An 18,438-nucleotide genomic window follows, 5' to 3' on the forward strand; every position below is an offset into this window, starting at 1 on the left:
CAAAGAAAAACGCTCCAAACCAATTTTAAAGCAATAAAACTGGCCACTGGAGGGCAGTAGCGCATTTTGGAAGACTAGACAAGCCGATTCAACAGCAGTGAACGGCCGGCCAGCATTGTCAAAGCGCTTGCGGATTGAGCCCAGGCGGCGCTCCGACCGGACAAAACAACGAGAGGACGCCTGGGGCACCAGGCGCTGGACGATCGTGCAAAACGAGTGAAACCCCCCGTGGAGCGGCTCGCCTAGCAGACCCTGCAGAAATGCAAAAATAATCCATCTTTGTGAGACAGATTACGATGAGGGAAAAGTTTACACAGCTGACGTGGCGACAACTGCGTCATCTCGGCGACAAACCGTCATCTCTCAGTCGTTGTGTGTGAATAAATTGTTACTATTCTATCTAAAGCTCTATTTGTCTGGTTGTTCATAGTATTTTGTAAAAGGAAAACATTATTCAGATGTTTGGGATGTAACTAATGCAAAAAATAGCTTTGTTAAAGTCAAAGTTATGTTTGAAATGTATGCATTTACAAAAAGCTCATTTTCTCCGTTTTTTCATCAGAAATTGGAAAATTGCTCAAACTAAGCTATTTTCTAATGCTGATTTCTAAAGAATGGAAAAAGATACGAACTTTTTTTTTCTGCTGAAAGAAGAGAGTCCAATCTTTCTTTTGGTGGGTTCAAAGTTTATATAGCAATAGAACAGAATTTTCTGTGGGCCTTGCAAAATCAGTCAAAATCCAGAAAAAACGGCCGGGAGCGAAGGGCCTTGCTCTGGTGAAAATGGCTGGGAGTGAAAGAGTTAATGGCCTTGGACCAAAATACATGCTTGACTTGTTAGATTCCTATGAGACATCTAGACCCCTAAGGTCGCCTGGAACCTGTCTTCTGCATGTTCCAAGAACAAGAACCAAGCAGGGTGAGGCAGCATTTAGTTATTATGCTCCTCACCTCTGGAACAAGTTACCCGAACGTCTGAAGTATGCTCAAACTGTTAGCTCTTTTAAATCAGGGCTAAAAACGCTTTTGTTTAGCACTGCATATCCATAACTGTCTATATATTTCAATCTACTTGCTTTCTATTCCTCTTGTGCTTATCTCCATTGCTGATTTCAATTATTAGTAGTAGTAGTAGTTTTTGTTTTATTTTTATTTATTTATTTTGATTCTTTTTGTGATTAAATGCGATCTTTATGTATAATTTTATTTCCGATTTTGATTGTCTTGGTTTTTACGTTGTATTGATTTAAATGTGATTTTTATGATCTTCATTGTGATGTAAAGCACTTTGAATTGCCTTGTGTTGAATTGTGCTATATAGATAAATTTGCCTTGCCTTGTGAGGCAGGGATGGGGGGTGGAAATGACATGCTGTGACATAATCTGACACTTTAATAAATACTCTTTGTTACAAATATCTGGGCTCTTAATGCATCTATTTTAATCCAGTGCATTTTGCCTTGTTCCAGTTTTGAGGTGCATGGTAGTATTTTCAGCCATTTTTGGCCAATGTGTGCTGCTTCTTGTGTACCTTTCATTACAGAGTAGGTTGTGAATTGTTTTCATATATAAAACATAAGCTTTTAGATAAATGTAACGTGTGCTTCATGTGCTGGTGTCACCTCTAGTTGAAGTGATTTTTTTTTTTTTTTTTTGCACAGATTTGCTACATTTAATGATCTAAATTCACATACGAGTATATTAAACCACCAATACTTGTCTCTGATATTAGGTACATGTACTGTATGTATGACATTTGAGAAAGATTTTGTGTTGCCAAATTTAATGTAAGACATTTTACAACCAGAAATGGCAGCACCAGATTTTCATTTTTTGTTATTTCCCTATATATATATATATATTCCTGGCTTTTGACAAAATTGGTGCAGGGAAACGTTGGGTGAACTTTTAACCCAAAGTTCAGAAGGGTATTATCTATCAAAAAAATGCATTGAACAAGTAGTACCCAGACAGTGGAACGAAACTCATTTTCTAGGCACTTTTTCAGGGTCCAACCCCAAGGCCTACAAGTTTCGACCTGGTGGTCTATTCAAGACGTTTCTCTTTCTTTTCTACATTTTACTTGACTTTTCATTGAAAAACCAACAGTTTGCGCTGGGCACAGGAATCTGCAGTGTTGAGACACCAATTCCAAGTACGCTGTTTTTTAGTTCATGGAGTATATAATAGGGTTGGGAATCTCTGGCATGAAGCCGATTCGATATGTATCTAGATACACAGGTTACGATTCGATTAAAAAACGATACATTTTTAAGGCCGAGCGATTTGATACGATTCGATATAGTTTAAAAACGATACGGTTCGATACAGAGTGAAAACGATACGATAGTAAACATTTGTTGTGTGTGTTCGTACAGTATTTTAAAAATATAAAAAAAGACCACATTTTTTAATAGCAAAATTAACAAAATTTCATACCAATGTTATGTTTTATTTTTTATGAGAAAAAAAATAAGGCTTACTATATGACCGTCATTTTCTTGGATGGGATTGATAATACAATAAAACTCCAGTCACAGACAACAATAAAGTGCAGTAACTCAATTACTGTATTTCCTGGTGTTTTTCACACAAGAGGTAAGTAATTTAAGTACAAACTTTCAATGTAAACATCTTACAAACAAAAAATATTAATTATATGCAGCAGCTCTTGAAAAAAAAAATTAAACCTGCTAGTGTTATCATAAATAATAAATTATGCTTTTCGACTGGTATAATTGGGGGAATAAAAACATAGCATTTTCGACAGGTCAATAATCATTACTTTAACCTAATACACAGCAAAGTCATTCACTTGTGCCCGTGCTTCCTCATTTTTTATTGCTCATCACTGTCCATATCTTTTTAAGCAGACTGCGTTTCGTGGAAACAATATGCCGCCCTTTCCAGCATTGTAGTGGGTTATTTTTCAGGGTTAAAACTCACGATTTCTGTACCACTTCACACAAGCTCTGTCCCATGCGAACAGATCTGGCTGCCTTCATCACTTCAAAGTCTGACTTTTGTTTTCCTGGGTGCGTTGAAAATCAATCACAGCAGGTCGCTGCCGTCGGTGATCACACTGTCCATTGTTTTCGCATGTTGCTTCGTTGCCACTACTAGTTTCGTTTTCGTTTTGGGCTGTGAAGAAAACGCTACACTGCGTACGTTACAGTGGTTTCGTTAGCTCTCGCGTTGCGTGACGATCAGGTAATGACGGCGACTAGTAGCGGTTCTGCCAAAATGCATGGGAAGTAACTTGTGGCAACCACGACTGTGAGTAGTGCTTGTCCATATTATATCATGCGTGCGGTCTCGATCTCAGTGTGCGCTGTGTGGTGAATGACGCGCACTTGTGTCATTCACTGAAAGACACAAGCGCAGCATGTGAAGTAAAAGCTAAATTATCATATTAAGCTATGCATTGAACTAGACATTAGAAGCCGATTCTTGTGCTCACGATAGCCGAATTCTATCTCTACTATCGGTTCACTGAATATTTAATGGCTAATTATTGCCGAATGGTAACTTTACTATCGATACATCTGTATCTCTCACCTGGAAAACCGGATATCCGGTCATATCAGTTTATCGTTCTCAAGCTTAGTATATAATTGGCTATCCATTTTATAAATATTACAGATTATTTAACAGCTGTTTATAACAGCTCTGAGATGTTATGTGCCATAAATTTTAAATGTGCACAAAGATTTAAACCCACCGACTCAACCAAGGGCATAATAAGGCCCCTACCCGCCACACACGGAGCCCTGATCTCAACATGATGCAGTCAATCTGGAATTAAGAGACATAACTAAAATATCAATATGCAAAGAAAAAAATGTGCTCTCTCTCTCTGCTTCTCTGATGAGTATAGACACCGGGTATTTTTCGTTTTTTTAAATGGCACATTATAGCGAGCGCTCACGAGGGAACGGAGTTGGCGGACCGCAGCCGTGCGCAGCCGGTATGATTTGCCTGTTTTTGACGTACTGCGTGGCACGCAGTCAACACTGAGCCGGACCAGAACCGGAACGATCATGCATCTGGTGTATTTGGGCCCTTACTGTGTACATTAAGACAATCATAAGAAAAATTATGAGAATTAAAATAATTTAAAAAAATTAATATTAAAAAGTATGAGAGCAGAAAGGGTGAATTATCGCATATTATAGTATTCCCATACAATAAAATACTGACAAACGACAACATTAAACACTAAATGCACACACACAAAGAAATTCTTCCCTAGAAGACGAGAATTTATAACCTCGATATGTCCGAATTTTTATATTCACTGTTCAGAATGTTTATTAGCATCATTTTAGAGTTGGAGATGGATTTCAACACTTTTAGTTTGTCGTCGAGCTCATTCCAAATTAGGGCCAAATAAAAGAAAAACAAGGACTACGATTTGTAAGTCGTAAAATGGCTACGAGAAAAGGTATTATTACGAAGGGTAACGTAGCTGTAATTAGCTAAGCAATTTACGTACATCTACTGTAGTTGAGAGCTACGACATTAGCCTGGCTAATGAAATATTTCAAATAGATCTTAGTTATGGTTCTTCATGGGGAAATTTTTTTTTGTCATGATATGACGCAATTTTGCCATGGTCAACATGGTGATGCTGTCCGACTCGCCACCACAGCTTCAAAAAAATCCTAGGGGAAACCCTGGATTGATTTATTTATTATTTATACTTCCATTGGTGACATTCTTGAGTCACTTCCTTTTCAGCTGAGGAAGGTAGAGTAGACAAAATTTTAAATCAAGTTAAAGTAGCATTAAAAAATAATACGACTCAAGTAAAACTAGTAGGGGTGTAACGGTACACAAAAATCTCGATTCGGTACGTACCTCGGTTTTGAGGTCACGGTTCGGTTCATTTTCGGTACAGTAAGAAAACAAAATGCAAAATATAAAAGTGCTAGTTGTTTATTACACACTTTTGTGCTTTCAACAATAGGAATATTAGCCTATACAAAGCTAGAATTCTACTTAAAAATAGAAAATACAATATTCTGAAATGTAGATATTTTGAAAAACAAAATTAACTTTGGCTAAGACTTTTTCTTTAAAATAAATATCTGATGTGCAAAATTGAACAGTTGCAACACTGAAGTGAAGAGTTGTTCCATCTATATTCTTTTTTAATTTGAATTCCCCACCCAGAGGGCCAACCATCTTCCGTGTTAACATTTAACCGTTACCCACGCTGCTCACTGCACTTCTGAGTGGTGCGACGGCCCTGGCCGTTTGTTATCTTTTTTGAGACTGTCAGTCATCTGATAGTCGCGTCCGCCAGCTGGCTGCCTCCTCTCCCAACGTGGCGTACTCTGACGCCGGACGGGCTGACGACGTCACCGCCGCTGACGGGCCACCCGAACTAGCCGCTGTCTGACATGTATCCATTATGCAGCGCTTTGTTTACATTTGCGGCAATAACAACACTTGCTTTACGGCGGCTAATCCGATACACGGTAATATGGCTCTGGGTAATACTATTAGGCCGTTGTTTGAGCTTGCATACTCGCGTGTGTGTTGCATTGTGCCTGAGTCTTGTTAACCAAAGAAAGGCAGCGTTAACAAAAGTCATCTGACCGCTCGTCATTTTACAGTCAACACTCAGATTTCGCAACTTCGCATTTGACAGCATACGTGCCGCGTACCTCCTCGCCAGCAATTTGCTCGCTATTCATTCACCTGTGCATTTGATCGCTATTATTTTACACTCGCACTCTTTCGATGAGGTATTTTGTGTTCATTCGTTATTGGATCAATTTTGTTCACCACTGTAAATAAGAGCACTGCAGCAGTAGAGGTAAACTGCCATTTTCGTTCAACCCGTTTTGTTTAGTGTAGAAGCCAGGTTAGTGGCTGTAGTTTTTCTTTTTTACGATCAGGGTTACTTAGCTGGTGGGGTTGAAGTGTAGTTTCATTTTGTTTGTTGTTTTGGCCTGGGCTTACACTGAAGACAGCTTCTTCTGCATTTTGTATATTTTGTTCATTGCGAGTTCGATTTGTGTTAATAAATTTGTGTCCACTTGCAATTTGTGTGCGTGTCTCTTTTTATATTACGCCCTTTGCAGCCGTCTGTGGTACGTAACAGTGGGATTATGGAAAGCATGAGCGGGCATTCCACGCTTGCGTTAAATGCGTCAAATATTTTAACGTGATTAGTTAAAAAAAAATAATTACCGCCCGTTAACGCGCTAAATTTGACAGCACTTTACATTGCGTCAGAAACTCTTTCGGTATGCCCCCCTACCGAACCGAGTACCCCGAACCGAAACGGTTCAATACAAATACATGTACCGTTACACCCTTAAAAACTAGTCATCTAAAGTACTCAAGTACAATACTCAAGTCATAATTACAATTGTAACTGCTATTTATTTTTCCAAACAGAGTATAAATAAATCAGTAAGTAATAAAATAAATCGAAATCGAGTCGAAATTGATAATTATCATGATCATTTTTTCTTTGAAATTTGAAGTCTGATTTATTTATTATTTATACTTCATTTAGGGACATTCTTGAGAAACTGCCTTTTCAGCAGAGAGGGTAGAGTAGGCAAAAAATTGACTCAAGTAAGAGTAATGTTACTTCAAAATAATATTACTCAAGTAAAAGTAATCCAAAAAATTTACTCATGTACAAATAAAAAAAGTATTTGGTGAAAAGACTACTCAAGTAAATTGTAACTGCTTACATTTTTAATTTATTTTTAAACGATGAACACAAAAAAATAAATAAATAAAACAAATAAATAAAATTGCCACGGCTTGCGCCTGAAGGATGAGAGCGTGTCAATGCACGATGACTAACAGCCAATCGGTGCATCGTTGTCATTGGAATGACAGCCCAGAATGCATTTGGTACGCGCGTGTATATACACTCTCACTCTTTCAGACGGTCTAACCTCACGGCCTAGTAGCTGGATAGATGGTCCATAAAATACTAGTATATCATTTGTCTTTTTGTGTGTATTGCAGGTTTCAGCAAATATCTTGGTCCTGACGCTCAACAACTAAAGAGAGAAGTACAACTTCCAATCAAAAAGGAGGAGGTAGAGCTGCCATACGTTCAAGAGGAGGACGATATCACCATGTCGACCGGTGAGCCCTTGAATGGCGAGGATGGTCCAAGTGAGGTCAGCAGAGGTACGGAGCCTCCAAGCGGCAGCAGCAGCTCAACAGAAGGATTGCAAACACAGATTTTCCTCGCACCATCAAACAGAAATGGTGCCATGTCACACTCACCTTACAAGGATGATCATGGTCATAAGAAATCTCACAGTGACGGCCAACTCTGCAAATGCTCTCAGTGTGGGAAAACCTTTGCTAATAACTATACTTATTGTATGCATATGAGGAGCCACACCGGTGAAAAACCTTTTTCCTGCTCAGTTTGTGGTAAAAGATTCACTCAGAAGAGCACCTTAAACACACACACAAAAACACACACTGGTGAAAAACCTTTTGCCTGCTCAGATTGTGGTAAAAAATTCAGTCGCAAGAGCGTCTTAAAAAGTCACACTAGAACTCACACTGGTGAAAAACCTTTTTCCTGCTCAGTTTGTGGTAAAAGATTCACTCAGAAGTGCACCTTAAACACACACACAAGAACACACACTGGTGAAAAACCTTTCTCCTGCTCAGTTTGTGGTCGAGGATTCACTCGAATTCCCCACTTAAAAGCACACACAAGAACCCACACTGGTGAAAAACCTTTTTCCTGCTATGTTTGTGGTCAAGAATTCAGCCATAAGGGTACCTTAAAAGCACACACAAGAACCCACACTGGTGAAAAACCTTTTTCCTGCTCAGTTTGTGGTCAAGGATTTAGTCAGTCGAGTGCCTTAAAATCCCACACAAGAACCCACACTGGTGAAAAACCTTTTTCCTGCTCAGTTTGTGGTAAAGGATTTAGTCAGTCGAGTGCCTTAAAATCCCACACAAGAACCCACACTGGTGAAAAACCTTTTTCCTGCTCAGTTTGTGGTCACAGTTTCACTGAAAAGAAATCATTACAAATACATACAAGAACCCACACTGGTGAAAAACCTTTTTCCTGCTCAGTTTGTGGTCACAGTTTCACTGAAAAGAAATCATTACAAATACATACAAGAACCCACACTGGTGAAAAACCTTTTTCCTGCTCAGTTTGTGGTCACAGTTTCACTGAAAAGAAATCCTTACAAATACATACAAGAACCCACACTGGTGAAAAACCTTTTTCCTGCTCAGTTTGTGGTAAAGGATTTAGTCAGTCGAGTGCCTTAAAATCCCACACAAGAACCCACACTGGTGAAAAACCTTTTTCCTGCTCAGTTTGTGGTAAAGGATTTAGTCAGTCGAGTGCCTTAAAATCCCACACAAGAACCCACACTGGTGAAAAACCTTTTTCCTGCTCAGTTTGTGGTCAAGGATTCAGCCATAAGGGTACCTTAAAAGTCCACACAAGAACCCACACTGGTGAAAAACCTTTTTCCTGCTCAATTTGTGGTCAAGGATTCACTCAAATTCCCCACTTAAAAGCACACACAAGAACCCACACTGGTAAAAAACCTTTTTCCTGCTCAGATTGTGGAAAAAGATTCACTGAGAAGGGTGCCTTAAACACACACACAAGAACCCACACTGGTGAAAAACCTTTTTCTTGCTCAGTTTGTGGTCAAGGATTCACTCAAACTCACCACTTAAAAGTACACACAAGAACCCACACAGGTGAAAAACCTTATTCCTGCTCAGATTGTGGGAAAAGATTCACTGAGAAGGGTGCCTTAAACACACACACAAGAACCCACACTGGTGAAAAACCTTTTTCCTGCTCAGTTTGTGGTCAAGGATTCACTCAAATTCACCACTTAAAAGGACACACAAGAACCCACACTGGTGAAAAACCTTTTTCCTGCTCAGTTTGTGGTAAAAAATTTGCTCGCAAGGATCGGACTAAAAGACATGTGTGTATTGGTGTGAAAATTAGTAGCCAATGACTGTTTTGCCTGTCATCCATGCTGCCTAGATTAGATTGTGCACACAGTTCAATTGCAGTCTGCAGAGTTTCCTCAAATCCTGTTGAGGATTGGCAGTATTGGTGCTTTACATGTGCTTTGTCCAATCCTTGCATAATGTGTTTCCACACTATTGCCAAAAGTACTGGCTCACCTGAATGAACCCTCAAGTTGAGTGGCATTATTTATACAATACTCTCCCTCGTTCAAATTACACTTTTCACAGCTAATATTTGAAACACTAGACCCCAAATTACAAAAATTCTAAATCATTCGTCAATAATATACATACAAAAATATGGAAAATATGATCTTATGTAGATGAGCTAAAAGATAATGGATTTCCTTATTTTGGAAAGTGATTCTAAAACACAGCCTCAAGAGCTGCTTTCATTTTCGTTGACTTAAGTGGCGGCGGCAAAGCGCTACAGAAAGTATGTAGCTGCTTATTCAGCTACATTACCCCTATGTAACAGGATGACTTTTTTTCCCCCCCTCCTCGTAGCAGTACAATAATATCGCAGTCCTCTTTATTTTGGCCTAATGCTTTGTCGTACAAATAGGACAATGATTATTAAAATTGTTTGTACTGTTAATCATTCCGGCCCTCGTCGATGAAAATATCTCGACTTTGCTTCGAATTTTAAAGTGCTTGTACTTCACTGTGCTTGTTAATTTTACTCATTATAAACAACTTGCTTTTATTCCGTCCTTGCCTCCCCTTCCCTTCCCAAAGAATCATTGGTACCGACGCGGTCGACATGATTTGGGCGCTTCTTTTGTGCGGCATGCGAGGTTGCACAAGTTTCCCGACAAGCGGTCAAACACACCGCTAAAGAACGAGAAAACCAATTAATGTATGCATCATGGCAGTGGCATGTGCATTTACGACATTTTTTTTTTTTCAATTCTATGTTGTTTAACCTTTTAACAGCTAAGCCTTTTGTTCCTAAAATCTGCATACCTTTGATGTTGCCTTTATATTTCAAAGAAAAAAACATCACAATTGCCAGATTGGGTCCCTTTTTTAGTACACTATAATGTCCAAACTGTTGTTTCCTTCAACCAATTATAATCAACATTTTGTCCCCAAAAAGACACACAAAAAAAAACTAAACATTTTTGTCAAAATTTGTAATATTGATGTCCCATTGAGAACCAAACTTGCTCAACGAAACGTTTTTAAGGGTGATGTTCAACTTGTTAGGATAAACATTCAACAGAAGAAAAGACTGAATAGTTTTATATTTGATAATGCAACAAAAACAGCAGGTATGGTAAAGGGCCTTTTTGTCCTTTCTACATATTATGGTCAAAATAAGTTATATACAGGAGACCAACAGTGCAAAATTGTGATTATATATATTTTATACACAGTGTAACACATATATTTTGTATATAAACTACAATATAACATTTGTTAGATACTTTTCCTCTCAATGTGCAAAACAGGCCATAAAATGAAAACTATGTACATTTTTTAATCTTTGATTCCTCAGAGGCCTTGGTCAGTTCCTCTCTGGCTGGAAACACAGGCCCACATTGTATATCTCACACATCCAGGCAGTGCTCCTCTGCAGAGTTTGCACCCCATGCTGGCTCTCTGCAATTTCGGTCTATGACCACACTGGAATCTCCACAGTCCTCTCCAGGACATAGGTCAGTCAGAAGACGCGTACTTATTTCACTGTCATTTCATTTCATACACAGTATATCTGTTCCTCATCACAACACAAACTGTAGCAAAGTAGTAGCAGGGGTGAAAGTGGCTAGGAATTTCTTGCAGGAACTCCCTGACATGAAGGTCGCCACGGAGCCAGAATCTTTTTGGGGGGGTCAACCCTCGGACAACCACTGAAATGCAGATAAAACTGCTTTTGGCACGGTTATTCCTAAAACACAAATTTTCATTCAATATTATTTTTTTCAATGATTTGCAAAATAAAAGTTAACATAACCAGCAGTAACCCCAACCTCCATCTCTTAATCCCCCCCCCCACATTTCCTAAATGCAAAACCTCCATTTAAACTACTTAAAAACATTGGATGTTAAATGTTATAATAGCGTACTGCACTTGACATGTCATCTGTGCTCATTAATATTCATGACGTTAGCAACTGTTGCTGGGTGGGGGGGGGGTCAAACATGCATACAGTATGTCCCTCATGCTAGATGCATGTAAATAGTGTACGAAAGAGATGTTTACAGAGCTAAACCTACCAATTCTGTCCGAAAATGATGTCCCTGGTGCCAAATTCACTGGTAAAGATGTGGAATAGCATTCAAATGTTCCGTTAAAGAGATGGCTTGAGTGTCAAGGGTAAAAAAAGACGGGGAAAAAGAGCCGACCTGATCCAGAAGTAGCTTTACGCCACTGACAATGACATTCTTCTGTTTCAACAAGCTATCCTTTGCCACCCTATGCCCTGTCTTCATTATATATTTTATCCTCTGGTTGTGTTACGTCTCTGACCGTTGTTCAGGATGATTTATTTTGTTATTTTCGTGTAGCGATCACATATGCTAGTCAGTGACAGCCAACGAACACATTTAATCTTTTTTATTTTGGATGAATGAATGCTTTATTTTGGACATGAGAAATTAAAAAACTGACAAAACCAATGATAATACTTGAGATAACGGCAACAATATTTAAGACAATATTAATAATAATAATATCAGAAATTATTCATTGTTTCCTAAAAGGAATAGGATGAAGCATTTGCTTATTAAAACCTACACCCCCTTTTCTATTCTTTAATTATATCAGTCCGCCCTATTTAACGAGTCCTCATATCAACAAAGAAATAGTTAATAACCATACACATAAGATGCTAGATGAACAACAATAAATAGGACCAAGACAATAACAGATATGTGAACACCACCTATCTCTGAAACCCTTCTTCTTCCCTATACCCTGTGCTTGTGCCACTTCCTAAACTGGGTCATGCTTGGACATTACTTGAGCCCCTCATCTAATTTATTCCACAGCGTCACTCCACAAACAGAGACACAACATTTTTTAGTGTAGTTCGTACCCTCTGATGCTGTCAGTGAAGCTCCCCCCTCAAACTTTCTCTGTTAAAAAACAATTTCTGTATATTGGCAGGAAGTCACCTGTGTAAAGCCTTATACATGAGCTGAGCTGTTTGAAAATGAAACAAGTCCCTGAGTTTTAATGTTATGTATTTTAAAAATAATATATTATTATGATCCCTATAACCAGCATTATGTACTAATCTTACGGCTCATTTTTGCAAAATGAATAGTGATTTTATTGTTCATTTATAGGTGTTACCCCAGACCTCTGCACTGTAGTGTAAATATGGCAGGATTAAAGAATGTGGAGTGATTTATTGTCAAGACTGTGTTTAGCTTTATTCAGGACTGATATGCTTCGTGATACATTGTACGTGTTTTATATGAGCTTTCTAGTTAACCTTGTCAATAACAACCCCAAGAAACTTGTTTTCATTGACCCTTTCAATATTCACCCCATCTATCTGTATTTGTACTTGACTATATTTATTGTATCTGCTAAATAACATGAATTTGGTTTTTCTTAAAAATAATGATAATTTGTTTGTTCCAAATCAGGTCTTTAGTTAACAAATTTCATCAGAAACCCCCCGAGCAAAAGATACTTGTGTCATCTGCAAATAAAACTAATTTTAGCATTCTTGAAACTTTGCATATACAGTTGTGGTCAAAAGTTTACATACACTTGTGAAGAACATAATGTCATGGCTCTCTTGAGTTTCCAGTTATTTCTACAACTCTGATTTTTCTCTGATAGAGTGATTGGAACAGATACTTCTTTTGTCACAAAAAACATTCATGAAGTTTGGTTCTTTTATGACTTTATTATGGGTGAACAGAAAAAAGTGATCAAATCTGCTGGGTCAAAAATATACATACAGCAGCGCTAATATTTGGTAACATGTCCCTTGGCCATTTTCACTTCAATTAGGCGCTTTTGGTAGCCATCCACAAGCTTCTGGCAAGCTTCTGGTTGAATCTTTGACCACTCCTCTTGACAGAATTGGTGCAGTTCAGTTAATTTTGATGGCTTTCTGACATGGACTTGTTTCTTCAGCATTGTCCACAAGTTCTCAATGGGATTTAAGTCAGGACTTCGGGAAGGCCATTCGAAAACCTTAATTCTAGCCTGATTTACCCATTCCATTACCACTTTTGATGTGTGTTTGTCCTGTTGGAACACCCAACTGCGCCCAAGACCCAATCTTCGGGCTGATGACGTTAGGTTATCTTGAAGAATTTGAAGGTAATCCTCCTTCTTCATTATCACATTTACTCTCTGTTAAGCACCAGTTCCATTGGCAGCAAAACAGCCCCACAGCATAATACTACCACCACCGTGCTTGACGGTAGGCATGGTGTACTTGGGGTTAAAGGCCTCACATATTCTCCTCCAAACATATTGCTGGGCATTGTGGCCAAACAGATGGATTTTTGTTTCGTCTGACAGAACTTTACTCCAGAAGGTCTTATCTTTGTCCATGTGATCAGCAGCAAACTTGAGTCGAGCCTTAAGGTGCCGCTTTTGGAGCAAGGGTTTCCTTCTTGCACGGCAGCCTCTCAGTCCATGGAGATGCAAAACACGCTTGACTGTGGACACTGACACCTGTGTTCCAGCAGCTTCTAATTCTTGGCAGATCTGCTTTTTGGTGATTCTCGGTTGAATCTTCACCCTCCTGACCAATTTTCTCTCAGCAGCAGGTGATAGCTTGCGTTTTCTTACTGATCGTGGCAGTGACAAAACAGTGCCATGCACTTTCCACTTAAAAACAATTGTTTGCACTGTCGCTCTTGGGACCTGCAGCTGCTTTGAAATGGCTCCAAGTGACTTTCCTGACTTGTTCAAGTCAATGATTCGCCAAAATTGCTCATTCGTGTTGCTGTATGTATATTTTTGACCCAGCAGATTTGATCACTTTTTCTGTTAACCCATAATGAAGTCATAAAAGAACCAACTTCATGAATGTTTTTTGTGAAAAAGAAGTATCTGTTCCAATCACTCTATCGGAGGAAAATCAGAGTTCTAGAAATAACTGGAAACTCAAGAGAGCCATGACATTATGTTCTTCACAAGTGTATGTAAACTTTTGACCACAACTGTATCATTTATATAAAGAATAAATTATATATACATGTATATATACAATATTTTTTTCTGCCTCTGTAGTTCTTGGTTTTATGACTTCTCTATACAGTGTATTTTTCTCCTTTAAAAGCATTTTGAAATTCCTTCATGAACCATGGTTGATCTTTGTACTTTTGTTTTCTGCTGTGCTGTTGTATTGGACAGTTTTTATCAGATTATGATGTGAATATATTCAAAAATGTTTCATATACACGGTCGATGTCAATTCCATTACATACATTTTCCCAATTTTGTGCCAATAAATCCTTTTTAATTGAGTTGAGTTTCCTCTGTCCTTACTCGCCTGTACTTGACATTCTGCTCTGGCAGATTTCTTAGCTGAGTGCCGATGTAAACTGTAAAAACTGGTAGGTGATCACTAATATCGTTAATTAACAGTCCGCTTACTGGATTACTTTCAATGTCATTGGTGAATATATTATCTATTAAAGTAGCACTGTGGGTTGCGATTTGACTCGGTCTGGTGATTTTTGGATACAAACTCATACTGTACTTGGTATTGATAAATTCATTAACCGATTGGTACTTTTTCAGATTGAACAAATCAATATTGAAATCCCCCCAAATGAACACAACCTTTTGAATGGCTTTTAAAAACATTTCTCCTATCCAGTCCCTGAATGTTTCTTAACTAGAGCCTGGTGCTCTATGTATACAGCGGATTATGACATTAAACTTTCAGTTTAAACAGCTAAATTCATAACTATCCAGTTCAAAATCCATTCCTATATCTGCTTTGAGCCATGTTTCGGATATGGCAATTATTTTGAATGGTTTTATAAAATGATCAATGTTTTGGCTTCATCTGTGTGTCCCATTTAGTTTGATGAATATTTTACAGTTTGATTTCCATGGGTGCTGAATTTTCCCATGTTTTTTCATTAGTCGTGCTTTTATAGCGATATCAAAGTTTTGCCATGTCAGATGCTCGTTCCCATGAATCCGTTCAATATCTTCCTTGTTTTAACAATATCTTCCTTGTTTTAACAGTGCGGTTTTGTGCTTTCTGTTGACAAACCTGATGATAACACCTCGTTTGTCGCTGTCATCTCTAGAGAGTGAGAGGGTAGAGGTGGCAGGCTTCGATGTCATTCCGATCCACCTCAATCCCTTTGGACTGGAAAAATACAGCCACTTGTTGCTCAACAGAGCCGACCACCTGCTCGCTAGGCTCCCCAACGTTATCGGTCACAGCCCGGGCGTATGACCACAGCTTTATCCGGAGCCCAGTTCCGATCACATCGTTGATCCTTGTGTGCTGCTGCAATTCCGCCACTCGACTCTCCAACTGCGCCAGACGCCGGTCTTTCTCGGCATTCTGGATTCGGAGAGCCTTCACCTCCTCCACCAGGTTCAGGATGGATTTCTGCTGTAGCTTAATCACAGAAATCTCCTCTGATAGGAAGTCAAGAGATCTCTTGATATCGCCGCCCTCTTGTTTTGGCCCATTTTGCTAGGTGACGCTGATTAGCTTCCAAGTAGCCACCGGCAAACTTTTAGTTCCAAGCAAAAAAAAAAAAACCCTGAACCAAGAGGGCGAAAATGTGACATCAAACTCCTGCAATTCCTTCCAGGGTTTTCAAAAGTCACAAGGAATTTTCGATTCCAATTGCAATGGTCTGCTTTCACAAAACTGTCAAACCACTGTCAAGCGACGGTCAAATGACAAGCGGTTGACTCCATCTATCCCAGTGCCATCTGATCGACATTAGCCTCAGATGCTGATTAAATATTCGGAACGTGACGGTCTAGATCACAACAATAATGTTCATTTTGTTAGCGGACCCTCGTCCTCAGGAACTTTTCTCTTTCCAAAATACTGTACATCAAAATACTCTTCTGAAATTACGAGTGATGTCAGAGCCAAACAAATGCTATGCTAGGACGCAACGATTCGGGTCAAAGACACACCAAGGAGTTAAACCTAAACCCTCTTAGAACCTATTTGTTACATTATCACAGGATTGGTTAGTATTATTATTATTCAGATTTTATATATTTTTTGTTTTGCAATGTGTAATAATATAATAATAACAATGTATTAATTGAAATATAATGTATTTCCCATCATCCTGCCCAAGTCCTGCTCAACATACGACCATTTCAACTTACAAACAAGGTCCTGGAACGAATTAACTTCGTATGTAGCGGTACTGTATGAGCCATAATGTCTATTAGTGTTGATTTTGATTATGTTAACCAGGCTCCTAAACAAAAGAAATAGTTTATCTTCCTTTGCTTATTGTTTGACTGTCACCTTTGGTTTCTGATAGGTGTGGGCGTGGTTTTAGGTAATCAGCCTTTGACACATTTCAGCTGTTATGCCTACTTCAAATAGGGCTGTCAGAAGGAGCCAAGTCAGTTGAACACACAGAGCGAGGGGGTTACCTGGCTCAAGACATTTTCTGTTGACCGTTGTTTCACTGGTGTACATAATTGTTTAGTTCTGAAGTATTGTTTGAACTTTGAGTTGGAATAAACACCTTAAACTTTACGCTCAGTTTATCTTGAATGATTCAACGAGTCAAGGAACCCAGAGCCTTCTAAGCCTCTCGGTGGCTATTTCTCAAAAAAATAGTCCCCACAATTTAAGTCAACAGAAATTTCTGTTGAAAAAGAGAATTACAGTGCCTTGCAAAAGTATTCGGCCCCCTTGAATCTTGCAACCTTTCGCCACATTTCAGGCTTCAAACATAAAGATATGAAATTTAATTTTTTTGTCAAGAATCAACAAGTGGGACACAATTGAGAAGTGGAACAACATTTATTGGATAATTTAAACTTTTTTAACAAATAAAAAACTGAAAAGTGGGGCGTGCAATATTATTCGGCCCCTTTACTTTCAGTGCAGCAACCTCACTCCAGAAGTTCAGTGAAGATCTCTGAATGATCCAATGTTGTCCTAAATGACCGATGATAATAAATAGAATCCACCTGTGTGTAATCAAGTCTCCGTATAAATGCACCTGCTCTGTGATAGTCTCAGGGTTCTGTTTAAAGTGCAGAGAGCATTATGAAAACCAAGGAACACACCAGGCAGGTCCGAGATACTGTTGTGGAGAAGTTTAAAGCCGGATTTGGATACAAAAAGATTTCCCAAGCTTTAAACATCTCAAGGAGCACTGTGCAAGCCATCATATTGAAATGGAAGGAGCATCAGACCACTGCAAATCTACCAAGACCTGGCCGTCCTTCCAAACTTTCTTCTCAAACAAGGAGAAAACTGATCAGAGATGCAGCCAAGAGGTCCATGATCACTCTGGATAAACTGCAGAGATCTACAGCTGAGGTGGGAGAGTCTGTCCATAGGACAACAATCAGTCGTACACTGCACAAATCTGGCCTTTATGGAAGAGTGGCAAGAAGAAAGCCATTTCTCAAAGATATCCATAAAAAGTCTCGTTTAAAGTTTGCCACAAGCCACCTGGGAGACACACCAAACATGTGGAAGAAGGTGCTCTGGTCAGATGAAACCAAAATTGAACTTTTTCGCCACAATGCAAAACGATATGTTTGGCGTAATAGCAACACAGCTCATCACCCTGAACACACCATCCCCACTGTCAAACATGGTGGTGGCAGCATCATGGTTTGGGCCTGCTTTTCTTCAGCAGGGACAGGGAAGATGGTTAAAATTGACGGGAAGATGGACGCAGCCAAATACAGGAACATTCTGGAAGAAAACCTGTTGGTATCTGCACAAGACCTGAGACTGGGACGGAGATTTATCTTCCAACAGGACAATGATCCAAAACAAAGCCAAATCTACAATGGAATGGTTAAAAAATAAACGTATCCAGGTGTTAGAATGGCCAAGTCAAAGTCCAGACCTGAATCCAATCGAGAATCTGTGGAAAGAGCAGAAGACTGCTGTTCACAAACACTCTCCATCCAAGCTCACTGAGCTCGAGCTGTTTTGCAAGGAAGAATGGGCAAGAATGTCAGTCTTAGTTAAATAGACAGGCAGAATAAATATGTGCATTAAAGTTCTTGCATTTTCACGTTAAAAGCCCGGAGTCCATTGACAAGAAGGGCAGACCCAGATGGCGTCTTCTGCAGGGGCTTGTTTGAGTCCGACACAAGACAAATGGAACAAATTTCTTTGTCAAATAATCCAAGAAGAGAGCCAGTGACCAATCGGGATGTGTTGTCAGCATTTCATATGCAGGTTTACCTAGGAACACAACAGGTAGGGGAGTAGTAGTGAGCATTGCACTCTCCATCCAACC

At 39.1% G+C, this 18,438-nt stretch overlaps 1 protein-coding gene across 5 annotated transcripts in view; it reads left to right on the forward strand.

The window, feature by feature from the left end:
• Window positions 1-13,999, forward strand: part of LOC130928939 (oocyte zinc finger protein XlCOF6-like) — a 34,242-nt gene extending 20,243 nt beyond the window's left edge. For all 5 annotated transcript variants that reach the window (XM_057855769.1, XM_057855772.1, XM_057855773.1 and 2 more), the window contains one exon: window positions 7,000-13,999. In XM_057855769.1, coding sequence (XP_057711752.1) covers window positions 7,000-9,002 — 2,003 coding nt within the window. In that variant the 3' untranslated portion in view covers window positions 9,003-13,999. The remainder of the gene's footprint in view (window positions 1-6,999) is intronic.
• Window positions 14,000-18,438: the final 4,439 nt, after the last annotated feature.

This window comes from Corythoichthys intestinalis, chromosome 13 (assembly GCF_030265065.1).
Source record: "Corythoichthys intestinalis isolate RoL2023-P3 chromosome 13, ASM3026506v1, whole genome shotgun sequence".
Taxonomy (NCBI): Eukaryota; Metazoa; Chordata; class Actinopteri; order Syngnathiformes; family Syngnathidae; genus Corythoichthys; species Corythoichthys intestinalis.